Consider the following 27,938-nt stretch of genomic DNA (forward strand, 5'->3'; position numbering starts at 1 on the left):
GCAGAGAGGGTGGGAGACAAGAATCTGAAGCAGGCTTCAGGCTCTGAGCTGACAGCACAGAGCCCAATGTGGAACTTGAACCCACAAACTGTGAGATCATGACTTAAGCCAAAGTCAGATGCTTAACCAACCGAGCCAACCAGGCACCCCTATTTTTTTTATGTTTCTTATGAATGTATCTGAGCATAGGGGTTTTTTAAAAAATCTTTTTTTTTCTTATATCTAAAAAAATTTCACTGAAAACATGCCAAATTAGAAAATGTAGGAATATTAGGGGCGTCTGGGTGGCTCAGCAGGTTGGGTGTCCAACTTCGGCTCAGGTCATGATCTCACAGTTTGTGAATTCAAGCCCTGCATCTGGCTCTGTGCTGACAGCTCAGAGACTGGAGCCTGCTTTAGATTCTGTCTCTCTCTCTCTCTCTCTCTCTCTCTCTCTCTCTGCCCCTCTCCGCTAAAGTTCTGTGTCTCTCTGTCTCTAAAAATAAATAAACATTAAAAAAAATGTAGGAATATATATTACCATAGTTTAGAATCCCATCAGATTGGTTGAATAATTAGCAATCTGAAATAAATAGTTTTTCCCTCTGAAAACACAGATTCAGTAGCCAGCTATATCACTGTAGTCCTGTGGTCAGAATACATGTTAGTATGAAAAATATGTTGTTTATCTGCTTTTTAAAAATTAATTTAAGTGTATTAATTAAGTATATTCAAAATTATATCTCAGTTGTAAATACTAAATGTTTTTAGTGTGATGTATTCGTTTTCATTATTTAATATTTAAAGTTCAGAAATTCAAATAAAGTTTTATTTGAAAGATTATATAGTTGTACAGACAGAAGCAGTATGTCAGCTATTGTGCTTTTACACTAAAACCACTTGTTATTTGAAATTAGTTGAGAATTTTCATACTCAGATGTGGTCTTTCACTCAGATTAAAAAAAAAAGTTTTGCTTAGAAACCTATCTTTAGTGCTAGCTGATAGTCCACATTTATTACAAAAAGTTACTTAAAAGCATATCTAAGGAAAACTGTAATTAAAGTAGCTGATTTATTTTTTTCAAAATTTTGTATTAATACCTGAAACTTTAGAGAAAAAAAAGAAATGAACTAAGACAGAAGGTTGCATATGGTTTCTCATAGATATAATTCTTCAAAATTTTTTCCAAAGTTGGTGATATTTCCGATATTTTAACAAACCAGTGCATGTAGATTAAATATGCTAAATGTACTATTTTTACTTGAGTGAGAATTTCTAAAGATTTTCCAGTGCGATGAAATGTAACTTCCTGAGCATTGTACTTTGTATAAGTTAGACTAACATTTCAGAGCTCGGAAATCCCAGGACATTATTTCTTCCTAACAAGTACCTTCCTGAATATTCCCTTAACCCTGATGCCTAAGGGGCTTTTTTCTTCCATGAAACCAGAACAAGAACAGAAGGCTTTGTGGTTCCTGTGGATGTTTTTGACTCCTCTCTTGACCCGTCCATTAAGAGTTTAGCATCAGTTCTTGAAAAATGCCACATTTCTTTACTTTTATCCTAGGAAGGAAGTATACTGAGGCTTTGAAATGGTACCACTTTCTTTTCTCGTCATGTTACATATGATTTCTAAGTCTTACTTGATCTTGTTTGGAATGAGCAGTATGTGTGTGTGCACGTTTCTGTGCGTTGTGTCCACGTTTCCCTGTATCATTTCTTTCAGAAGTGGAGAATTTTGCCATGCAGCTTTTAGCTCTGGGAAAAGTTTATCTGCCACTGCCTCATCAGTGATCCACTTCTGGAATAACATGACTGGCCTTAAAAATTAGTAGTGTAGTCAAACCTCCCAGAAGCCTTTAAGGAAGTTGTGAAGAACGAGACTCAAATTTGAGAATGTTGGGTCCTGAGGGGCTTTCCCATCTAGCAAAGTCTAAGATATGGTGTCTCAGCTCTATAACCAAGCATTCCCTATTAAAAGCAATATTTTTAAAGCTTTTGGGGTGAAGGGATATCTGAGCCATCCAAGGACAGCCTCAGATGGGGTGTTTTTTGGATTTCTGCCAATGAATCCCTTCAACGCTCAGTATGCCCTGTTAATAGGGTGAGAGCATCTTCTGCTGCCCTTTAGAGCTCTGTTATATTGTCTGTCCTCTGCATTTATGTATCCTGTAATGGAGGACTCAAGACACAAAGACCTTTTATATATTTTTCACATTGTGGAGGTATTTTCTCTATGTATTGTACACACACACACACACACACACACTTTATATATGAACATTTCCTTCTAAGTCTATCTCTTAATTAACTTGAAGGGGATTTTGAACATAGAGAATATCTTCAGTCCTGTTCGATCTCTTTTTGATAAAGGAAAAAACCTGTATGGTAAGGAATAGCATGAAACGGGAGTCCATATCTTTTAGTAAAATAGCCAAAGCCACAGAAAATCCTGCCCATCTTTTAACATATCAACACAACAGCTGTTCATATTTTTAAGCTTTCAGATGTCATCACATGGTGAAGCCAAAGCTTTCAGTAGCATTTCTTCTATGGGGAAAACTGCTGACAATCGTTTTATTGGTGCTAAAAGGAAAATCAAATAAGGAGGCTAGCACAGATTTTATTTGGGTACAACTGAGCTCTTGAAAGTCTGAGTCAAAAATACCCAACTCTAAGGGCTTTTCCAGGGCCTCCAGGTTAATATAGAAGGGGCTTACAAAGATTTTCCATTAGACTGTGTTTTCAGTACCGTGTTTAATTTCCAGATGTGTTCTACCCTTTTTATAATTAATAGTGCGTTGTGCTGTCTATCATGCGCCCCAGGTGTGTTGTCAGGGACATGGCGAAGCCTGCTGCCTGCAAAACACCAAGAAATGCTGAAAACCAGCCCCACCAACCTACACCGTGAGTATGGCATTAGTTTTATTGACTGAAAATGTCGTCTCTTACACAGATCACTGGTTACGGATTTATTAATTCACATTGCATGTGGGAGTAAGATACTCTGACTACTCGTGTATGTGTAATAAAAAGGCTATATTGAATCAGATAAAATTATCTGGAAACATGAGCTCTGTATTAAGTACCTTTGTTAAGTGATGTTTCTAATGCCATATTGGAAGCATAAAACTAATTAGAGGAAAGGGACACACTTTTAGGGGTTCCAGGGTGGCAGAAATTCTGTACCTTTTGGATTTAGAATGTGTGTGAGCTGGAGCCTAGGCTTTTAGGGACATAGGAAGGCAAGGTGCAGACAGGGAAGGAGCCTGCAAGTAAGGGAGGTAGTCCACTACCCACCCTCACCGTATTACTTAAAGGCACGGACAATCTAAAAGAGCAGATTGTCCATCTAGTTTCATTTTTATTATTGCGAACTCAAGTGTAGATATTAGTGAAGAGTTAAATGACCAACACAAAAGGGAAGCAGGAAGTAGAGAGGAAGCCAAATAAGTAAATTCTGAGTTGTGAACATGGATTTTGATGAGATAAAATGTCAATAGCTTTAAAATTCTGCAGAGTAACAGGATATATTCAGTCTTCTGAATAGAATTATGCTTTTAGTAAGAAAAATTAAACATTCCCTTAACATGTCTCAGCAGCGGCAATACTCTGCAGAACAACCATTACAGCCAAGTAGTTACTATTGGTTTTTATCAAACACCTTTGAAGAAATGTGTCCTAAGAGTGATTTTCTATAGATTTCTTTAGCTGAGAAGTCTTTGAAGTAAACCAAAATAAAGTGATAAAATTGTAAAGAATAAGAAGATACATAAATTTTTGTTTAATTCTGTTGCTATGACAAGTTTGTATTAACATTGGCAAAGACTAAAATTAAATAAAACATTTAAATGCTTATAGTTTATATATTACATTCAGTCACAAATCATTTAAAATATTGGTGTTTTAGGAAAGGAAATTTTGGTGAATAAATTTCAAGAGGCCCAATAGATCAATTATAGATTTTATCTCAATAAGTATGCTTGAATATCACCTTCTACATTTAATCAGTACTTTTCAAGGAATAAAAATAATTTGGATTTAAATGTAGTAAAACACGACTTGTTTTGAAATTGTACATTGAAAAAAAGTTGGAAGAAGTACTCTTAATGATATTGCCATGTTTTTTTTTTTTTTCTATAAATGTTTCTGCTTTAAAGCCATTTACCTGCTGATGGAACTTTCCTTCAGAATTCATGGAAGCTTATGAGCCCTGCTTCCTATCTTATGTTCTAGGCATTACAAAATGTTTTACTTTATATTAGGATTATATTAGAACTCAAGCTATTCCTGGGAAAGTTCTTTGGGGAATTAATATTGATTTTATTTATTTATTTATTTATTTTAAATGTTTATTTATTTTCGAGACAGAGAGAGACAGAGCATGAACGGGGGAGGGTCAGAGAGAGAGGGAGACACAGAATCTGAAGCAGGCTCCAGGCTCTGAGCTGTCAGCACAGAGCCTGACATGGGGCTCGAACTCACAAACCATGAGATCATGACCTGAGCCGAAGTCGGACGCTTAACCGACTGAGCCACCCAGGCGCCCCTAATATTGATTTTAAAATGTTATATTCCACATATTGAGGTTCCATTTTAATAGATCCTACTCATTTTAATGTCTGTTTTAAATTGGAATTATTAGATACATAACAGCAATTGTTGTACTTCCCAACAAGATTTTAGATAATTTTCTTTACTTTGTTTTTAGTTTCCGTAGACTTAAGAGTTGTAGAAATCTACCCTAATTTATCTTTCACCTAGTGGAACTTTCCTGGTGGTCCTTCTGAGTATAGTAGCCAAGAAGAAGCAACTGTAGTCCCTTTGAATCCTCTATTTTGACAACCTCTTTGTTTACCTGAACTTTTCAAATTAAAATAGTGAACCTCTCTTTAGGTAAATTGAACAATTTAAAGTTTGCAACCCATTCCTTATCCTGCTGATTCTCTGTAGTGTGTTTGTAATTTGAGCTCTCCATATCCACACCTGTGTCTATATCTAGGTTGATAAGAAAAGGCAATAATAAACAGCGGGGAGGGGCAGGGAGATTAAGGATGGCTTTAGCCTGCAGGTGAGTGTTTTTAAATTTGTGAGTCACTACCTATCACTGGATCTGAAAATCAATAAAAGCTACTTTTTTGTTTGTTTGTTTTAATTTGAATGGAATAGAAGAGATTAGAAAAATCCAAGAAAGCATCCTAGGTTAATATTATAGGATGAATTTAGATTTCTGTGTATGATAACTGGGTAAAAATATAAAATTTAATACACACTATAGTTATAAGGATGCACTAATGGGTTTTAATTGGGAGAGTGGCTTAGTCAGATTTGCATTATATGTATGTGTGTAGGTATATAAAATATGTATTACTTTGACAGAAGTGAGAAAAATGGAATATGAATGTGATGTGGACAAAACTAGGAATAAGCAAATCAATTAACAGACAGTTGTAATAGTCCAAAGAAAGATAATGATAAACCTTTGACCTATAGGAGTGGCAGAAGGTGTGGGAAGGAAACATTTCAAGAGCTGAGTAAGGAGTCACATTGGCATGCTTGATTGTCAATTGAATATGGTTTTGTAAAGAAAGAATTTAGAGGGACTATCATATCAATTGTTTGGTAATTAAGGGCCACTGACTGAAAAGTAGAATTAAAGAAGCTAAGTAGGTCTAGGTAGGTAAGCTGTGAGGAGTTTGGATTTTGATATAATGATTTTGTGGTACTTGTGCTGTAGGTCTATAGGTCCAAGAAATAGTTGGATATATGAACCTGAAATAGTTAAATGGAAAAGTAGATGACATCACCAAAATATATATAGTTACAAGAAAATAGCATAGAGAGCCCTAGGTAAAATTAGTGCATAATGAATGGGTAAAGGAAAAGGATCCCATGACTCAGCTGAGAAATAAAGAAATAGAAGAACCAGAAGCCAAGGTAGTAGAGGGGCTCAAGGGGAATCTCCAGTAGTATCAAATACAGCAGAAAATCAGTTAATAACTTCAGAGATAAAAAAAATATCCTTTGAATTGTCCATATAGAAGTAAGTCATTGGTGGCATTTGTTATAGCAGATTTAATATATACGTGGGTGGAAATACTCTATTTCAATAGTTGTGAGAAGGAAATGAGAAGTCAGGAAAGGAAGTGGTGATTGTACATGACTTTTTCAAAATGCTTGATTGTGTAGGAAAAGAGTGGTAGGTAGACAGGAAGTAGGGTGGCTATACTTATGTTACTTGGTGCATTCTATTTTGCAAGTCTAGATTGATGGATACACATATCAATATACTTTATATTTTTGATAACTGTGTATAAACTATCCAAAGATTCTTTTTTAGTTATTAGTAAAATGTCACTTAGTCATATTTTAGACATGCTGCATAAGTTGTCATCACTTAATCAAAGTAATAAATGTATCAAAAACAATGGTGAAGTTCAACAAATTGAGTCCCTCAAGTGTAAGTATAAATGAGACAGAATGCCTGTCTCTTATTAAGGGTTTTCTCTCAAGTTGGAGGTGGCAGTTACATAATCAAATAAATTATAATACTACAGGATGAGTGCAATATGTTAAAAAATGATTTATTCTGTTTGGGGTTGTTGGGGTCAAGGAAGGATTTAAGAGCCTGCAATAGTTAATATGGATTTTGAAAGATGGATAGTTCAGTAAGTAGGCAGTTTTGGAATCCAGTTTTCCAGACGGAGAGAACAGTTGCCCAAGGCCCAAAACACCAGGTGGTGCTGGGGTAATTTAAAACATGTGCTCAATACTGGAACCTGAGCACATGTGTGTATATGTATTTGTGTGTTATGTGTTTGTGTGGGTGGATAGGAATTCATATGTGTAGGGGTGAGTGTGGGTTTTGTGTGTAAAAGAGAAGACAGAAAGGAGGTAGGAAGTGGTGCATCAGAATCTCTGGAGAACAGGACATTTGTCTAACTTGGAAAAAGTAAATAAGTAATTGTGCCTTCTCTTAGGTTTTATTTTTAATACTGTATTTTGAAATTTGACATACCATTATGGGGTTTTGAGTTTTTCAAAGTAATTATGGAATTAAAAAGTCTGAGGAACTCTTGTGTATACATCAATATCTGTCCTAGGTGTTAGCAGGAATAAATAGGAGAGATAGAAGGTAGGGCAGATTTGAGGAAATTTTCCAGGTAGTATAATTAGAGTATAGTGATTCATTAGATGTAGTAATAAAACAAAGATGAGAGGAGATAACTCACTTTAGTTCAAAAGATTAGGTGAATGTGATAAAATTAAGACGAGAGTTAATTTAGGCATGAAAGCAAGTTTAGATTTAGCGTTAGACTTATGTATTAGTAGACAAAGATCTCTCCAATTGAAACATTCAGAAGACAGTAGGCTATTCGTATCTCAAACTCAGGAGAGGGTTAGATGAGATATACTAATTTGTGAGCAATTACGTTATAATAAAAACCATTAGGACAACTGAAATAGCATGGAGAGAAAGTATAGAGTTGGAAGGAAAGACTGCAATCAGCAGTGTAGAGGGTATCAACTGTACTGCAACAAAGAGCAGAGGAATTAAGTAAATTATGAAAGATCATGCAAGAACAAACTTGTCCCAGTTTTCCTGGCACTATCCATGCTTTAGTACCGAAAGTCCCATGTCCTGGAAATCCCCCAAATTTACCCCCCAGTCCTTGGAAAATTGGAATGGTTGGTCACACTAGAACTGAAGTTGGAATTTGCAAGTAAAAATCCAGAAAATGAGGGTATAAAGGGAAATGTACAAAGGGAAAAAAATGCTTAGACAATGTTTGTGTTATCAGGTGGAAGGTGACATTATCAGGAATAAGTTGAATCCGTAGAGGTACATGTATCATAATTCAGTCTTTCTTGTTTTGCTTTGTCTTTGTTGGTGATTGCCTACTTTTTAAAATGAACATATAATTCACACACCATATATACAATTCACCTTTCAAGGTGTGCAATTTAGTTGTTTTCACAAAATTGTGCAATTGTCACTTCTTTGTAATTTGAGAACCTTTGATCATCCCAAAAAAGAAACCTACTATCCATTAGTAGTCATTTTCCTATTCTCTTTAAATCTCAGTTCCTAGCATTTCTCAATGGATTTGCCCCTTCTGGAAATTTCATATAAATGGAATCATACGATATATGGACTATTTATGACTGGCTTTACCATTTAGCATGATATTTTCAAGATTCATCCATGTTATACATGTGTCAATACTTCATTTTTCTTATTGCCAAATAATACTCCTTTGTATGTATACACCACATTTTTGTTTATCCGACCATCATTTAAGTGGACCTTTGGATTGTTTCCAATATTTAAGCTATTATGTATAAAGCTGCTCTTAACATTTATGTATAATTTTTTGAGTAGACATATATTTCATATATTTTCAGTTCTCTTGAGTATAAACCTATGAATGAAATTGCTGAGTCATGTGGCAGCTGTATGTGTGCATTTTTTAGGAATTGTCAAACTGGATTTCAAATCAGCTACACCATTTTACGTTGCTACCAGCAATGTAAAAGAATTCCAATTTCTCTACATCTTTGCCAACACTTGAGCTTGTTAGTCTTTTTTGTTATAGCCATTCTTGTGAGTGTGAATTGTATGAATGGGTTATCTTATTGTGATTTTGATTTGATTTCTATAATGAATAATGATGTTGAATATCTTTTCATGTGCTCATTGATTGTATTTCGCTTCTTTGGAGAAATGTTGATCAAAATCTTTTGTCCATTTTTAATTGAGTTATTTGTCTTTATTGAGTTGTAAGAGTTCTTTATATGTAATGGATACCACATCCTCATCAGATAAATGATTTGCAAATATTTTCTCCCATTTAGTGAGCTGTCTTTTTATTTTCTTGATAGTACCTTGAAGCACAGGTTTTTAATTTGATGAAGTTCAAGTGATCTATCTTTCCTTTAGTTACTCATGCTTTTGTTGTTATAGCTAAGAAACTATTGTGAAATCCCAAACTCCTTCTTCTTAGGGTTTTATAGATTCAGTTCTTATATTTAGGTCTTTAATCCATTTTGAGTTACTTTTTGTATATGGTGTGAGGTAAGGATCCAATTTCATTCTCTGGTACATTGGATATCTAGTTGTCAAAAAGTGGTTATAGCAGACATACATATCTTGTTCCTTATCCTAGGAAGAAAGCCTTAATTTCCCTATTTTTTTTTAATTTTAAATGTTTATTTATTTCTGAGAGAGAGAGTGAGACAAAGCGTGAGCGGGGGAGAGCCAGAGAGAGGGAGACACAGAATCGGAAGCAGGCTCCAGGCTCTGACCCATCAGCCCAGAGCCCGACGCGGGGCTTGAACTCACAGACCGCGAGATCATGACCTGAGCCGAAGTTGGACACCCAACCGACTGAGCTACCCAGGCGCCCCTTAATTTCCCTATTAAATATGATGTTAGTTGTGGAGTGTCAGTAGATGTTTTTTTTTAATTAGGTTTTGGAAGTTTCTTTCCATTTCTAGTATGTCGAGTGTTCATGTCATAAAAGGATATTGGATTTTCTCAAACGCTTTTTCTGCATTTATTGAGATGGTAATGTGCTTTTTGTCCTTTATTTTATTAACATGGTGTACTGCTTTGATTTTCATATGTTGAACCAATCTTGCATTACTGGGATAAATCCTATTTGGATATCCATTTTACATATTTCTTTATTTGATTTGCTATTATTTTTGATGATTTTTGTGTATATATTTATAACTAATATTGGTTTATAGTTTTCCTGTGATTTCTTTGTCTGATTTTGGTATCAGGGTAACATTGATCTCAGAATGAATTTAGAAGTATTCCCTATTATTTCATTTAGAAAGAGTTTGTGAAAGATTACTGTAAATTTTTTTCAGATGTTTCAGAATTTACCAGTGAAACCATCAGCTTCTGTGAAAGCTAATGGGAAGCTATTTGATTACTTAAATTCTGTTTTATTTGAACATTTATAATGATTCTTATAAATGTGTATGAAATCCTCACATCTTCAGAAAAGCTCATATTCAAAAGTCAATTCTATATAACCCTTGAACCATTCATGATTTGGGATTATTGACACTTGTGATTTCTAGTTCCTAGAAAATAAATTTAACTCTGTTGTGTGTATGCGTGTGTGTGTTCACATGTATGACCAATTTCATCATATAAAAATTACCAGTGTAACCTCAGAGTCTGGGTTCAGTATAGTTAAGGAATCAATCAGAAGGTGAGATTCTTTGGTTTGGATTTCTCTGATTACATTTGGAAAAAAAAAATGAGAAATTGGTTTTGGTATGAGTTTGTTTTTGGTTTTCTTTTTGTTTTTTACTTTAAAAAATTTGTTACTCATATGTTTGTAAGTTCTGTAATTAATTATCAATTTAATTTATTTAACAAAAAATGGATTTAGGTTCTAGGTAAAAATTCAAATTACTGAGTCTCAGGATTTTATTTTGCTATTTTGTTTTTGTTTTTTCTACTTCTTCTTTTCTAGAAATGATCTCTCTATGCAGTGGTAATTCATATCCTGGACTGGATCATTGAGCACCATCTGCATTGAAGCTTTTGACATGGACATGTGTGTCACACATACTCTTTTTTTCCCCCTTCTTCACAGTTTCAGATGAGTCAGCCTTGAATTGACAGGGAGGCTATATCCACACTTTTTTAATAGGCATACTTTTTCAGATCTCAAGGGCATGTTTTTTTTCAGCAATGACAATCTTTGTTCAGATTAATTGTAACACAGGGACTTCTGAGGACCAACATGTATGGGATCAGAATGAATATAATCATGTAAATGTGGTAGCTTATATTTAACCTAATTTTAAAATAGTGCCTTGGGATTAAAAAATATAATGAGGAAAATATATATTAATATATATGCTTTTCCCATAATTTATGTTAAATATACATATATCTTTATATTTGATTATGTCTTTTCTCATTTAAAATCACATATCTAACATCAACATTATATCATATACTAATTAACAGAGTAAACAGAAGCATGTCTCTGAAATTATAAACAGTTGGACAGAAGCCCATGTCCCTATGTCAGTATGCCTTTAAGCTCTGCATACCAGACATGAACTTCAGGCTGTGTATATTAAATGCCTAGAATTCTGTCTTGCCGTAGTAGTGGATTGCAGAGGTTCCATGGATAATGTCGAAAATTGGGCAGCCCACTGGCAGACTGTCTACCACCCCAGATACAACACCATCATGAATACAGTGATTCTTCTCAAAAACCTGGGAGAGGCCCTATGAATGCTGGAATCTAGCCTGCTTTTCCTGGTTGACCTGCTCTTGCCCCTCTGCACCTCCTGGGCCATGTGGCATTCTCTGTTCCTGAAGCTTAGCAGATATTGTACTCAGCCTTTTCCAAATTCTCTTAAATTCTCAGTTCAGGTGTGGTCTATTCCTTCAGTAGATACCAGTTAAATCAGCTTTGGAAGAGAAGGTAGCATTGAGGAGAGGGTAAGTAAACTTCTTCAACTGATAGAGATTGTGCAGTAGGTGAAGCAGTTTGCTGCTTGCTTTCCAATGAGTCAGGCTGTTCATTCTTCTTTCAACAAATATTTATGTAGTTTGTACTGTGTGTAGAGCCCAGTGCCAGGCACTGGATATGATGATGGATAAAGTAGAGTCCTTGTCCTTGTAGAACTTAAGAGTGTGGGAGGAGAGAATCTAAACAAAAACACAGTTTATAAAACTCTTCATTTTTAACACGAGCCTAAACTGAATCTATGTAGTGTTAGAGAACTACACAGGGGAAACTATTTAGAGAGCATGTTCAAGGAAGACACTGAGAAGAGATGATATTTAGGGAGAGATTTGAAAGATGAGGAGTCAGCCTTGTGAAGAGCCAGCAAAAGGGAATTCCGGGCAGAGACGATGGTATGTGCAGTGCATCTTAAATGGAAACCAGTGTAGCCTGCTTAGGAGACTAAAAGAAGGCAGAAAAATGTGAGGAGGAGGGTAACAGATGAGACTGATGAGATAAGCAAGAGTTACATCTTAGAGACCTCTCAGATCTCCAGATTTTATGTAAAACTATTGAAAAGGCCTTGAAGCAGTTCGAAGAAAGGAGATTCATGATCCAAGGTAGTGTGACAAGTGGGTTGGATGAGGATAAAAGAACCTTAGGAGGCAGTTGTGGTGGTTTAGGCAAAACATAATGGTGGCTTGGACTCTGCTGGTGGCAATAGAGATGAAGCAAGTGGAATTAAATGGGTTTGGTGAAGTTTAGTGGAATTTAATGAAGTTTTAGAAGCAGTGAAAGACAAAAGGAACTTCTGGTGTATAGTGAAGGGAGGGGGCTCCAGGTTATATGTGTAATCTCAATAATAGATTGAAAACATTGAATGCATAATGTGCAGGAACATGTTTTCTCATAAAATCTTAGCATCGTATTATGTATACAAACATATCTTAAATGGCATATATAAGTGAAAAATTTAGAAATCTCAGTTGTATTACTTTAGGTAAATTTGTATAGAATTTCAAATATTGATGGTAAATAATGATAAAAAGTAAAATTGAGTAAAAATTGAAACATGATTAGATTTGCCATTTTAAATGTTCTTTGTGATTTTTTTTCACTCTGATAATCTGTTGGGAAAGATTTAATAATTTTGTAGGTGTTCTACACTACAGGAAATAAATATTCTAACATATATACTAGATAAAAATATTGCTCCTTTTTTGAAAAATATCTCATTTTTGAGTAAAAGTCAAGAAGAAAGGGAATATTTCCATATTCAAAGGATCTTTTAGCTATATATTTTATCATGAATGAAAATATTATTCAGAGATAAGAAGCCTCTTCTCTACTGTTTTAAGCCATATGTTTACATTAAAATGTGATGAGTTTTATTTTTTTGCAGTTTTTTTTTTTTGCATATACAATAAAAAGCGTTCATTGTTACAGTCTATATTTCTATTACCACCTATAGTAGGGATCATACTGAGCGGGTAATATTAAAAAGATAAAAGTTCCAAAAAAATATGTTTTTGTCCTTTAGAATAAAGTCGGTACAGCCAGTATCTTGGAAATGGAGAATACTAGGGATGCTGACATTTCCAATTCATGGTTATAATTAGGAAGTGACAGATTTTTTTTTAAATTGTGTGGCTTTCATAGTCTTCATTCTCTATATGATTTTGTGGTTTATGCAAATCATTCTATGCCAGTTCATTGAGTCTTATAAAGCCCCTCTTTCTGCTGTAACTATTTTAAGATAATATTGTTTTCATCTCTGTCTGAATGCTCCCCGAAGAAGGTGCCTTCTTCAACTTCTTGGGTATTAAAAAAGTTTAGTTCCGTAAGAGTAGACCCATAGTGGTTTTATATGTAATAGTTATTTTTCATGGATCTTAATTAATCATAAATTACTTTCACCAGTTACCCCTTGTTGACTGAACTAGGTCCTCTGTTAATGATGCTCTGAACAGTTTTTATTTTGGTGACTCTAACCTTGGAGAACCTTGCCCATTGTATGCTATCTAGGTCTTTTGTTCCTATGAATAGAGGGGGTTTTAGCTAAAAGCAATTTGTTTCCTCCTGTATGGAGCATCTGACTAGAATCCTATTTTTTTATTATCTTGTTGATCCTATCAGGAAGCAATTAGGGTCACCTTTACCTTAGGCCTAGGGCCAGCCCCAAGCAACTAGCTCAATGGATCTTTATCTTTTCAGCTTTCTTTGGCCAATCTTAGACCATGTGATATTTGATATTGATATTTTAAGGACATTTTCTGAAACACTAAGGCTGTTTCCTGAAACACTAGAAGCCTAAGCAGACTTTTGTTTGAGTTCATTTAACGTCAGCTTTAACTCAAGTCACATGGTATGAGCAAAAACTGAGTTTGATGATCAGTGCTCTTGGCCTGCATATGGCAGACTCTTAAGACATGAACTTTGATAGTAAATTGTCCCAGGGTCACTCAGCAGGAAAGAGGCAGATCTAGGTCTAAATCCAGGTATCTGGATTCATAGTATAGGATGGATTCACAATATCCAGATGATCTACCTTATGATTAAGAGGAATTTTGCAATTCTTCAGTAAATAGTAAATCCTAGCATTCAGGGTTTGAACCAAATATTTTTAGTTCTTGCTCTGGTACTCACTTGCTGGGTGACATTAGCCAAGTTGTTTACCCTCTTAAATCTTAGTTTTCTCCTCTGGAAAATAGGAAGAAATTTGTTTCTAGTTATCTCATGGGAGTTTTTGAGGATGAAATGAGATAAAGTACAGAAGAGAATTGTGTATAAAGTACTGTATAAATATTATTCACATATTCTGAAGTAGCAGTGTGGGGGGATGCCTGGGTGGCTCAGTCATTTAAGCATCCCACTCTTGATTTCTGACAGGTCATGATCTCATGGTTCGTGGGTTTGAGCCCCATGTCAGGCTCCACACTGACTGCCTAGCCTGCTTGAGATTCTCTCTCTCCCCCTCTCTTTCTGCTCCTCCCTGGCTTGAGCACACACTTGCTCACTGTCTCTCTCTCAAAATAAATAAACTTACAAAAAATAAGGCAGCAGTGAACAGTCTGTACATAATTTATTATTTTGTCCATTTAACAAATATTTGTGAAGCTCTTACAGTGGGCTCATAGTGGCACAATTTGAAAAAAATTACTTTTTGACTAATAAAGCCAAAATATAGACTGTATCTTATCTATTAGTGTTTCTTATTGAGAGTATTGGTACACTTTTTAAAATGATACACCATATCTCACACTAGCCCATCATGTATCAAAAGCTCCCTACTATGGGAGGCCAGGAAATGTGTATTTGGAAAATTTCCCCAAGTTATCCAGAGATACTCTTATGATATAGAACCACTGGTATGTACCGCTGAGATGCTCAGTGAAAATGAAGGTTAGTTGAGATGGTTGATAATTGCACAAATCAAAATTAATGTGACTATCTCTGAATAGGATCTCTCTTCCAAAACTTATGTTGAGAAAATACAAAGGGAAATAAATGTTGGCAATATTATTATTAGAAAGTCGCTGTGCCTCAGGGCTCAGCCTGGTTACTCTGTGAATCACTGCTATTTCTTCTGCTCTTCTACAGAGTCTTTTGTCCAGGATGAGAACGATTTGCCTGTGCCAAGAAAATAGATGGTTCTTGTGGAAAAACAGGAAGCTTATAGCTAAAGGAGAATCTGTACTCACTGCTATTTCTGTATTGGTACTAGAAGGTATTAAATAAAAGGAGAAGATCATGCTCAGGACTTGAGCAATCTATGCAGCAAATTAATGTTTATTTAGTAAAAATGATTTTGGTAGATAAATGAATGCACTCATCTATTATGCATATAACAAATACTAAACATTGTGAGTGTGTCTAGACTGTCTTTAAAGTCTTTAGATAGCATCACTAGTAATATATAATTGAGGTCATTGGGTAGACAAATACAGAACATGACATGCTGAAGCAGACCTTTTAAGTCTTATTTAACTCTGGATAACATTAAATAAGATTTCCATCATTTTCAAATGACCCATATGTGTAGCGTATATTTTTACGTTAATTTATTCAATTTTACTCATTCATTTGGACACATTAGAGACTTATAAAACTGTTAATGAGATAGAGCTTAAACTGACAGACAAGTAAACAGTTAATTACAACAAAGTATGATAATAAGGCTATGAAAGAATTTACAGATTGGCATGAAAGCACAGAGAAATCTAACTCAAAATTGGAGGTTGAGAAAATGTGTTAAAAGTAGTACTTGGCAATTTATCATATATATGTTAACAGTTAATTATATGCTATCTGATATTTTTCTGTAGTTCTTTAAAAATATCTTTATTGAATACAAACTATGTTTCAAATACTGTGCAAAATTGGAAGGTGAAAGGAAGTCTCCCAAAGTAGTGTTAGGTATAGGATTTGCTCTCAAGTAGTTTATAATTTAATTGTGGAAGATGAGAGATGGATGGATAGATGGGTGGATGGATAGGTAAGTTGGTGGTCATGCAGGCATAAAAGATATATTACAATACAAGTAAATGACCTAAGTCAAGCAAATTACTTAAAAATGTATATGAAATTTCTTCAAGTGGCCAGGGAGTATATGGATGTGTGTGTGTGTGTGTGTGTGTGTGTGTGTGTGTGTGTGTGTAATTGTGGCTGAGATGGTCTGGAGTCAGAGAAACTGTGGGAGAAAAGAGGACTTTAGCTTTACTTCATGAAAGAATTGTAATTAGATAGAAAGGAGAGATTAAGGCATCCCAGGTTAAGAAAATGAAAATGATTTGGGTAAAAATTCAGAGTGAGAATTAAGCAGTCAGGCAAAGAGGGCATTGCATATATAATCTAATTGGAGAACCATATTTGGCAAAAGAGTCAAGGACTATAAACCTATAGAGGAAGGTTGGGGCCAGTGCATATATGTCCTTGAAAGCCAGGCTCTGGGAACTGGTTTTACTCTGAAGGAAGACAAGAAAGTATCTGAACATGGAGCTACCCAGATTGAAAGGAATGCTTTGGGATAATGAATCTTTCAGAAGTATGAATAATGGATGATAATAGGGCATTCCTAGAGAGAAAGAGACCAATTAGTAGATGACTAAAATAAACCAGAAATGGCTAATAATAGTAAGGGTAATGATAGTGGTCACAGAAAAAATGGATGAGAAAGGCATTTGCAAGGAGAAAGCAGCAGGCTTTGGTGACAAGTGAATGTAGCAGAGAACGGAGCAAGGAAGAGGAAAGACTGAAAGAAATGTCCAAGAATTTGAGCCTGGGAATTACCTTAGGAAAGCTAATGAAAAAGTAAGGAAATGGAAAAGGCATGTGGCTTTAGGGAATTGCATTCCCTGTAATATGTACCTCTATTCTGATTCCTTAGGGAGAGCCGTAAGAAAGAAGACTCTCTGACACAATGGAGAGAACTTCACATTGGAGCATCAAAAAGGAAAAGAACACACATTTGATTTTCTTTTTTCTTTTTTCTTTTTTTAAACTTTATTTATTTTGAAGGAGTGTGAGAGCAAGCTTCTGCATGAATGGGGAAGGACAGAGAGAGAGAGAGAGAGAATGCCGATGTGGGCCTCAAACCCACAAACTGTGAGATCATGACCTGAGCCAAAATCAAGTGTCGGATGCTTAACCGACTGAGCCACTCAGAAGCCCCCATATCTCGATTTTCAAAACTGCTCACCAACCTAAGTTATGTCTATTTTTAGCTCTTTGCTAGTTCTCTATCAACTGTGGTGACAAAATTAGCTGCAATTTTATACTATTCTGTTTTAGGCACTTCATGTGCATTTAACCCTCACAAAACTCTATATAAATTATCACTACTGTCTTCATTTTACAAGTGAGGAAACTGAGGCATATCTTGGTAAATTACTTGCTTATGTACTTGCATCCATTATTAGGAAGCCAGCATTCCAAGCCAGACAATCGACTCCAGAGCCTGTGCTCCCGACTTCTCAGAGGCAGTCTGGTAATCCTTTTCAATGATCCAAGTGGGGATCCATTGACCTTCAGCTCTCTCACTTAATCCTGATCTATGCTCTGGAGGGATTAGAAGATAAGAATGCCATAGGTTTTTTGATTTAAAGAATTCAGTCTAGGTGGGACTATGGTGGGCATAATACATAATCAGTGAGTAAGTCATATTTATATTATCCAAATCCATGGAAGATATAAAATTTGATAGACCTAGAAAAGTGTACAAAATTTCTATCAGTGATTTTTTGCATTTAAGCTTCCTTACATATGAAATAAACAGAAGGGGGGTTGATATTTAATTTAAGGATGAGCTGCTACAGTACATTAGAAGTATACTAGTCATTTGTTAATAAATTGTGGGCTCTCTTGGATATGTTTTCTTTGTTTGCCTCAGTTGATTAAAAACAAAAAAATCATTGTCTTTACAATTTCTTTTGTATCTTATCCCCCTACCTGTAGTGTTTACTTCTTGAAGGTAGAGGCAGTTATTTATGAAAGTCATTGGTCTACTATAATACATAATACTGTGTTATATCATTGGAACTTGATACAAATTGCTTTGTTTTGATTTGAACTATGATTTGACTTGAATAATAAGTGCTGATGGACAAATGATTCCAAGATGGATTCTGTTATCCCCCTTATTGTAAATGGTACACTAAGTTTATAAACATTAAAGAGTAGAGAATACAGAGGATCAGGAAAGAGAATGAAAACCTCTTTCATTTTTCCCTTTGATTTTTCTCACTCTGCCTTTCCATGCAATTCCAGAGAGCTATTTCCACCATCTGTTATCCTTTGGAGCACTAAAAGTGTTAAAATACTTGGGCTGGTTTTTTGCAGTGTCATTTACTATGATGGTTTAGGGGATAGTCTTGGACCATGTTTATGAGAAAAGTTCAGGCTTGGAAAAGTATGGCTTTGAGTTATATTTCTCTGTGTGTGTGTATGAAAATAAAATTTAGGATGGCTTTGAGTTATATTTCTCTGGGTGTGTGTATGAAAATAAAATTTAGGATTTTTGCAGCTAAGATTAGAAGGCGTTTAATGTTTTACTTTCAACAAAGGCCCTCAGGTGTTATGTTGTTTGGTGTGTAAAACCACTGAACTCTGTATTACCTTCCATATCACACTCCACTGTACACACACACAGTCATACACATGCATCCTTCTTTACCTTCTTTCTTCTGCTTGTACCATCTCCGTTCTTCCTGTCCTCCAGCCTGGAAACCCCTGAGTCATTTTTAACTCTTCCCTTCCTTTTGCTTCCTACATGTAATCAGTCACTATGTCCTGTCAGCTCTAATTCTGACTTGTCTTTTACATCTTTCCTCCTTTCCCTTCACACTTCCATCCTCTTATTTCAGATTCCCCTACTCTTTGACTTGGGGTTAGAAACCTAATTGGCCTTTCTGCCTCCTGTTTTTTGGCCAGTCTAAAGCATCCTACCCAGCATTGGTCAGAGTGGCTGCCCTCTTAGAGGCTCAAGGCCCAAGAGCTCATGAATAAATTATAGACCATCTCCTGACCGTCCACTGCCTGGCTGTCTTATCTCCTATAAAGCCTTCTCTCCGTCATATGTTTTATGAAATTATGTTACTCCCTACTAAAAATGCTCTCCACACATTTTCCCTACTGGTTTCAGTATGTAATTTTCTCACCCACTGTACTTTCAAGTCTTTGTTCACATGTAATTTTCTCTGAAACTTGCCTGACCAACCACCTTACCAGAATTTCTTCTTCCTCTGAGCTTTGATGCACCTATCTTCCCTACAGCATCCCGTATCATTTTCAACCTCTTATTTACGCATGTGTCTTAGATCTGCTGAATTTATGGCTTTGTTTTAGTTCTTTTTTATTTTCCTAATTCTTGTAGAGGAGAGTCAACAATTTTGGAGTGGAATTGGACACCAAAATGAAACCACTTGCAGCATGCCAGTGCTCTCCCACTCTCTTTCATTAAAATATTAAATTTGGAGGTTAAGTCATACAGGGAAAGGCTCAGTATTGAATGATCAGAACAAAAGAACTGATCTGTAGTTTTTCTTTCAACATTGGCAAAGGAATTGTGATGTTTGTCTTTTGATAAAATTGCAAATTTTAAAGCTAGTCCAATCAGTTCTTCAGTTAAAAGTAAATACGTTTTTGGATGTGATTATCAGAAGAGCGATGTTGCAAAATATACAAGAACAATGACCAGTTGCCATTTCTTTAGTGTGTTTTTTTTCCTAGACTCTTTTTTGAATGTTGAGATGTGGGCCAAAGGATCTACATGTTTTTTCTTGCACAAATTTTAAATTTATCAATTAAACAAGATTTGGGGGCAGTGAGTTGTATATAAATTTTAAGTACAGATGTGAAGCTGCTAGTTATATAGCAAACTATGCTGGGTATACTCTTAAGATATTCTTTCTTGGGATGCCTGGGTAGCTGGGTCAGTTGAACATCTGATTTCATCTCAGGTGATGATCTCTGACTTGAGAGTTGGAGCCTCACTCTGGCTCTGTGCTGACAGTTCAGAGCCTGGAGCATGCATGCTTCAGATTCTGTGTTTCCTTCCCTCTCTGCTCCTCCCCTGCTTGCTCTCTTTTGCACACCCTCTCTCTCTCAAAATAAACATTAAAAAAAGATATTCTTAAATTCCAATTTCATCATATTACTTTTGACTCAAAATGTATTTTGATTTGCTGTTGCCTCTCAAGTTAAGCCTAAAATCGAATGTCTGGATTTTCTGGCATTTCCTCATCTTTATTCATTTCTATTATCTTTCTCTTACTCACAGGTTTCTGCATGCTTTTAGTAACATGCCAAAACACATAAAAGATATTAACTTTTACTTATTGGTTAATTGATTATAAATTGCTATTGATCATTTTAATAGCTATAATTAGAATGTATTAGAAGCAAATAGACTGTATTTATAATCTGACAGTGAATTTCCATAGTATGTTTATCTGTAAAAGAGAAGGCAAAAGGGCTTGAGAAACATCTCTCTGTTCTGAAACTCTAAGTAATTCTTGGAAGAAATAGAGGGAGATGGGAGGTAAAGTTTGCAAACATACCAGGAAGGAATCAAAACCAATGTTAGGAAGATGATCTTTGAGAGAATAGGAAGAAAAAAAGGAAGAAAAACTGTAATGCTGGAGCCACATCACAATAAGGGTGTGTCCCTACCTTGTGCAGAAGCAGCAAATGTACATGTTTCTGAAAAGATATGTGGGATTCACAGTGACACCACCTAGGAATTTTATCTGACAGTTTTTGATATACAAACCCCTTGCCACGTTAAGCCTCAGTTAATTTTCTCCCCCAGGAAGAAGGCATTATTTTCTACTTTTTTTGATTGGCAGTAAATGATGGAGCTGTTACTCAGTCCTCTGATGCTAACTGCTCGTTTTATTTCATTGCACAGGGGTGAGTAGGGCACTTTGTAAGTTGAATCCATAAATTGAGGTGGTAAACCTTCAGTATGGATGTGTTTATTCTTCTTCTTCTGCTTCTGCTTCATCTATATCTATCTACCCATATATAGATTGATGGGGACCGTATAAAAGGGATGTCTAACACCTGCCACTGCCCACATCCCCCTGCCCTATTCATGTTCCCACCCACATCCTCCTTCACACAAACACTTTATACTCCACCAGTACAGACTTGCAGCTCACCAACACGGAGTGGTGTACTTAGGAATGGCTTATACTAACTCTTGAGAGCCAACTGTTAAATGTTCAAAACCTTTACAAGCTGGTTGTTTAAACAGTGTTACTATTAAAAATTAAATTATATGAACTTACAATTAGGGAAAGTACATTAAAACAAGGGGAGTAAATACTCAAAAATCACCACTTCCTAATATTTGCTGCGTGTGACTCTTTATGCTCTTGAGTTATTCACATCCATTATATCTTCATGATAGAAATACTATATGATAGAAATACTGTAGTATCATGCCTTTTACCAACTCCATGTTAAAGTTGTTTAAAATCTGTCCTGGTCATAGTATTTGTGCCATGGAAATTGGCAAAGTATATAAGTCAACATTTTCTGTTGTTTGTTTTAGAGAAACAATAGTGTATTTATCAGCATAGCACTGCAAACACAGTCTGCTGATTCTCTTTCCTGCCTTTGAAAACATTCTCTCCTCTGCCTGGAATATCTCTCATGTTGCTACTGTGTGCATGTGTGCCAGCACAGGCGTGTGCGTGCACACACACACACACACACACACACACACACACAGTTATCCACCCAATTAAGTACTCTCAATCACTTTAATTGGTGTCACCCCTTTCCAAATATTTTTTAGGCCTTCCAGACAGAGTTAATCGGTCTCTTTTTAGTAGTTTTGTAATTTGTGTACCTTTATTTTAGCATGCATCATTTATTGCATTTAAGGTTGCTACATTTAGCAAATAAAATTTTGAATTTTTTTAAAAAATTTTTTTTTAATTTTGAATTTTAAGTGAACGATATTTTTAGTGTTAGTGTGCCCCATGCAATCTTTGAGGTGTACTTACACTAAAAAAATTATTGAGAGTTCATCAGAAATTTAACTTTAACTGGGTGTCTTATATTTTATCTGGTAACCCTAACTACTACAATTAGTTTGTTAATGTTCCATCTTCCTAGTAGAGAGGTACCAGGTTTTTTTTGCTGTGTTGATCATAGTCTCCAACACAGAGAATGACTTAAAATAGGACTTTTTATTTTAATAAAATCTGAACTGTTATTCTTATTCCTTATCTAACATGTATTCCTACTGTTCTGTTACATGAAATTATGAAAAAAAATTGTTGAATTTGAAATTACATGATACAATATGTATTTTATAAAGGTAACTTTAGATGGTATGTGAGAAATGGTTTAGACATTGGGCATGGTGGAATTAGGGCAAACAGATAGGAAGCTAAGGCAAAAGGCTAGGTGACTGATGATATACATGAACCAAGGAATTGAGAGTGGCTTGCAGTGAGCAGGAGACCATGGATACAAATAAAAATCTGGAGAGAGAACAACTAGACATGATCACTGGATATAGATGCTAAATTAGGAGAAAATAAAAATGACTGAAGTTTCTTGCTTAGGCAGTAGAATTCATGGTGGTATTGTTAACTGAGAGAGAAATGTAAGATATATAGCAAATTGGGAGCAGTAAGAGTAATTGAGGAGTTTAGTTTGGGACAGGTTAAGTTTGATATGCTGTGATCAAACATAATATGAAAAATATTTAGTCAGCACTACAGTATGGGCACTGACAAATAAAATGAGATACCAACCAATTAGAATGGACAACAGCCAGAAACAATCATACAGTGGCACTACGGGCTGAAAGTGCTTTCAACTCGATGAAGATGTCCAATAGGGAATTGTAACTGTGGATCTGGAACTCAGAAGAGAATTTGGATCTGGAGATTTAAGAATCCTTGACTCAAAGATGATGTTGATGCTCTGGGAGTAGATGAGACCACCTACAGAGTATTTGGAGAAGACAGTAAATGATGGATCCATAGAGTATAATAATATTTCAGGATAGAAAGGAGTATAAATAGTAAAAAAGACAAAGATGGAGTGGTTGGAATCTGTGTATGGTGGAAATGTTGGATTATCTTGCTTCCACTTAAGACTCCACATTTTTTCTGATGAGGCAATTGTTGCGTTATAACTGAAGTTGTATAAACCAACTGGCTTCTGTAAAATACTAAGCGCCACAACGATTTGGAGGCTTGACCTTTTGTGCTATGGTAAGACCACCCTTGGACATATTGGTTGTCCTGTTGGTTAACTGAAGATACAGAATGCCATTATCACTCCAGGAGGATCTGGTAAAATTGAAAACAAAGATATTCAGACATGAAGGAGAGTGGGCTTATTAGTCAGGGGCTCCAAGTTGATTGCCCGGCAGCCTCTCCAGCCTTAGGCTGTGACAAGAGAAGAAAGGGCCAGGAATAGTAAGTTGCCTGTGGCGTGTCATTGATTGTGTCCTTAGAGGGCTTTTACTGTTGTTATATTTCTCAAACTTGATAATAGGAGCAATTTTGAGTTGATGAGAAAGCATTTGCATTTGAACAGTGAGTTGTTCTCATTCTGTTACTCAAGGAGTTCCTGAGGAAACTGAGACTGCCAGAGTCCATATGGTCTGGAAAAGAACACCACGCTCAAGCTCAAATATGTGTGGGTCAGCAGACTGCTGGGGTTTTTTTCTTCTGATTCTGAAAGGTTGCTTAATCATTTGTCTTGTTATTGCAAATGTTATAATAATAATTATAAATGGTTCTTTGCTTCTTAGACTGGCAAATCTAAATTCTTCCATTTGACATCAAGATACATGATACCCTGGCTTCAGTAACCCACCCTCCCACATCTAAGTGCCCCCAGATTAGACCACCAGGTTTACTGGGTTCTGAGTCCCTTATTGTCACGATATATCATGTTGTTTCCTGCTGCCATGCCTTTATCTTATCCCTTTCCTTAGAAGTCTGTCCAATTTCCACTTTATCTATTCAAGCTGTTTTGAGTCCATAGACCTAAATTCATATATCCCAGATCCTTTACTTAGGAAAAAATTTTAAAGCTGTGTATACCCATTGACTTGGTAATCCTATTTGTGGGAATATTTCTGACATAAATATAGTGCCAAAATATAGCCATACATACGCAAGGATATTTACTGCAACAAATTGGGTACATCTGAATATCCACCAGTAAGAAAATAGCTGAAGAAATTATGGCACTGCATGTGGATTGTAGTTGTTAATGCAACAATGTCAAAAGTACGTGGCTAAGCAGAACTGATTCTAATTATTAAGCAATTATTAAACAACTTATAAAACACAGATACAAGCCTAGCAAAAGAGATGTTGGCTCTGAACAGGTAGATTGCTTACCAGTTTGTAACCAGCTCAGTGTAAGCCTTGTACCTAAGAGTATGTATAAACAATGGAAGAGTTACAGAAGGATGCACACACCATTGTCAATAGTAGTTTGTTAGATAAGTGGGACTGGAGTGGAGGAGAAAGAGACTATTCCACTTGAACACTGCTCTTGTTTGAATAGTCATAAGCATAAGCATATATTCTGTAATTGAAATGACTGAAATGAAAAACCATGCTTCTCTAATATAGTGACTAGCTCATAACAGGTGCTCAGTATTTGATAATGATTACCATCATTGTTATGAGTGCCTCAAGTTCAATGAACCCTAGAAATCTTTTCTACCAACATCTACCCTATGCTTCTGACCATAGAAACATTTGTGTGTACAGTTTATTTATAATACACTTCATTGCATTCATGACACTTCATTCACTATGGCCTTACCTGTGTGGAAGTTTTCTTTTGGGCCAAGAACATAGTATTTTTTAAAGGCAGAGTCACATTTTATTTTAAACTTCCTTAATCACATAGTGTCAGAATATTTAATTACAAACAAAATGTTGATAAATACTTACAATCAGTTTATTTTAAATGAAGAAGCATTTATGAGCCACAGGTTCTTGATTACATTTGGAGGTAATCATTGATTTGTTCATTCAATGTATATATGTTGAGCATTTGCTGCACATCAGTCACCAGATATAAATCTGTCCTGGTCACTGTTAAACAATGGTTCTTGTTCAATAGTGAACAAGACAGATAAGACCTGTCTTATTATGGAATTTGTATTTTAGTGGGGAAACACTCAAATAAATATATATAAATATATATTTATAAATATATAAAATAAATAGATACAATAGAGATTGTGAGGAGGTTGGGGATTTAATGAATAAAGTTTTGTGACAGAGAGTTATAGAGAGGCTGACTGTAACACAGACAGTAGAGATGACCTCTGTGAGAGACATGGAAGCTAATGGATGAGAAGATGCCAGCTATGAAAAGTTAGGACAGTGGTGTCCCCAGAAGGAGAGGCAGGAGAGGCAGGAGGCTTCCAAGTAGGAAGGAGCATGTCTGTCGCTCAGGATGAACTGGAGCACACTGAGTGAGGATAGAGCGGTCTGAGGTGAGGTTGGGGGAACAGACGTAGGTCAGGTACTGTAGGGTGCAATCAGGACTTGGCTTATTCTAAGTTTGATGGTAATATTCTAAAATAATAACATGTACTAATAATATCAGGCCATAGTTGTATAAGGTTTCTTGAAATGTACTTTAAAAACATTTAAGATAGTAACAGAATGCTGTCATATCTAAGAAAGCACATCTAGGAAAACTTTAAAATGTATTTCTGTACAAAATATTACTTGTTGATCTTAAAGAATATTTAAAGAACTAAAATGAATACAGAAAAACCAAATGGGTCTTTTACAAGGTCAAAATTACCAGCCTCAACTACATTTGATTTCTTTTATCTAGGGCTCTCTTCTCTAAGCCATACTGAACAGAATATAGTAACTGCTTTATTTTTATAAATGACTTCCTTTAAACTGCAGACTTTATTTTTGAGATTGCCTCAAGACTCTGTGAGTCACTTGTCTTTTTATATTAAAAAGAAACCTTAAAAATTTTAACAGCTTTTTATATCAATTTACCCAGAACATCTGAATGTGTTTTTAAAAATGTCTAATATACCATTTATTTTACCAATTTACTTGACCAGGTCCTTTGTTAAATAGTACATCCTAAAACCCAGATCTTTTGTATTTTTTTAGATCATATAAATGACTATATCTTTTACAAATATCCCTAAAGTTGAGTGTAGTTTATCCAGCATTCATTTCCTCATTAAACTTAAGCATATGCCACTGCATACAAAGCATGTGTCTATGTGAAGGAATCAAAGGTGACATCAGACTGATCCGTATCTTCAAGGATATTCAGTTTAGTAGCAGAGTTTCAGTTTGGTACAAGTGAAAAGTAGAGCCTATTATATGTTACATACAAGAAACAGGACAAATAAAGTACTGGAGGAGTGTAGGGAAGTCAGAGATGGAGTGGAAGGTACAAATAAAATATAATGGGAATTTATGGAAGCAAGAAATTACTTTTAGTCACCAAAACACATACAAAGGCATATTAACCTGTTTGTTCTCTTTCACTTTTAAAATTATGTCAAATAGAGAAATTAGAATTTTAGAGCTGAAAATGTTTTAAAGGATTAGCCAATCCAGTCCCATTGCTTAAGACATGACACTGAGGTTCAGAGAGTCATATTAGAGTACTTATCCAGGGATAGCACAGTAAAAACCTGGTGGTTTCCCTGACTGGCAGAGATGAATGCTTCCTGCCATCATGGGGACATAGGTGCATTTGCAACAGGAATGTGATGTGTTATCCAGAGAATGTGCTTTTAGTCTCTTTTTATTTTCAAACACATTTTATTTTCAGTGGTCTTCTAAATGGAATTTAAATGAGCAAGTGCATTTTAAAATCAAAACCTTCTTATCTAAATACACAGAAGGTGGTTAAGGAGAAGTTGGATTTAATAAAATCAGTTGAGATGCGGATTAGTCATAGGGAAACCTGTTTCTTAATGTTCAGGTGGTTACAACACCAGAATGCTCTGTAAAGAGAGGTTTTTGAGGTCTTGTCCCCAACATTTTGAAAAAGAAAAAAGATTATTTTGCCTACAGGTGTCAGATATTAACTTGCTACAAGGTCTCTCAAGGCCTCTTTGTTCTGTGACTGTATTTAAATTTTTGTTGTTGTTTCCACTGCTGTAAGGAGAGGGAAAGCTCCAGGTGGAGTCTGTGCTGACGTCTGTTTGTTCTCAAGCCCAAAGTTCATGACATGCAGAACAGAAACAGAAACAGGAGCAGTGCTATTTTGGTGTGATTGGCATCTTGACTTCTTGTTGAATATTTTTTAAATGAGAAGACTTCCTGGGTAGAAATCAATCATGATGTAAAAGATCTCTCTTTCCTCTTTCTGTCTTTGGTGTATAAGGACAAAATAACCACAAATTAGCCCATGGTCATGCCCACTTGGAACTTTTAAAGAGTGAAAGTTTTGCATAAGCTATGGATTGAACCTATATAAACAATTATTCTTTTTCAAGTTTATAATTATTTTTGAATTATTAAGTTTATGTAGTTTGGTACATAGGGAATTCTGTCTAAACATTCATATGATGGGGGGGGTGGAGGATATTTTTTTTTACAGTTTTTAAAATTGGATTTGTTTTGAAACTTATGGCTCAGATATGCACATCATATATTATTTCAGCTAAGTAGTCACAAATTGACTTTTTTTTACATTGCCATCAATCAAATTAACACTGTCAAGAGATTTTGATAGTATTTCCTTTGTGATTTTTGGAAGTGCTTTATTTTCAAATGGTCCTTGAGATGACTATAATTCAAGGGCATTAAACCAGTCAGCAATGTGGAGAATGATCAGTGACGGTTATGGTTTGTTTTATCAAGATAGCTTGTAGAAGACAGTAACTGGAATTTTTTGTTTTCATCTCCCTTGTCATTTTTAATATGGAGCATTTATGTGGGGAATTCAGTGTGGCTATGTTAAACTTGGATCTTCAAAAA

At 35.4% G+C, this 27,938-nt stretch overlaps 1 protein-coding gene across 23 annotated transcripts in view; it reads left to right on the plus strand.

Moving 5' to 3' along the window:
• The window catches only part of RIMS1 (regulating synaptic membrane exocytosis 1), a 490,579-nt gene that overhangs the window by 77,465 nt on the left and 385,176 nt on the right, over positions 1-27,938 (plus strand). For 22 of the 23 annotated variants that reach the window (XM_043591755.1, XM_043591762.1, XM_043591756.1 and 19 more), the window contains exon 2: positions 2,807-2,887. The exons of the other annotated variant lie outside the window; for it this stretch is intronic. In XM_043591755.1, coding sequence (XP_043447690.1) covers positions 2,807-2,887 — 81 coding nt within the window. The remainder of the gene's footprint in view (positions 1-2,806; positions 2,888-27,938) is intronic. 23 annotated transcript variants of the gene reach the window in all.

Source organism: Prionailurus bengalensis, chromosome B2, assembly GCF_016509475.1.
Source record: "Prionailurus bengalensis isolate Pbe53 chromosome B2, Fcat_Pben_1.1_paternal_pri, whole genome shotgun sequence".
Classification (NCBI taxonomy): Eukaryota; Metazoa; Chordata; class Mammalia; order Carnivora; family Felidae; genus Prionailurus; species Prionailurus bengalensis.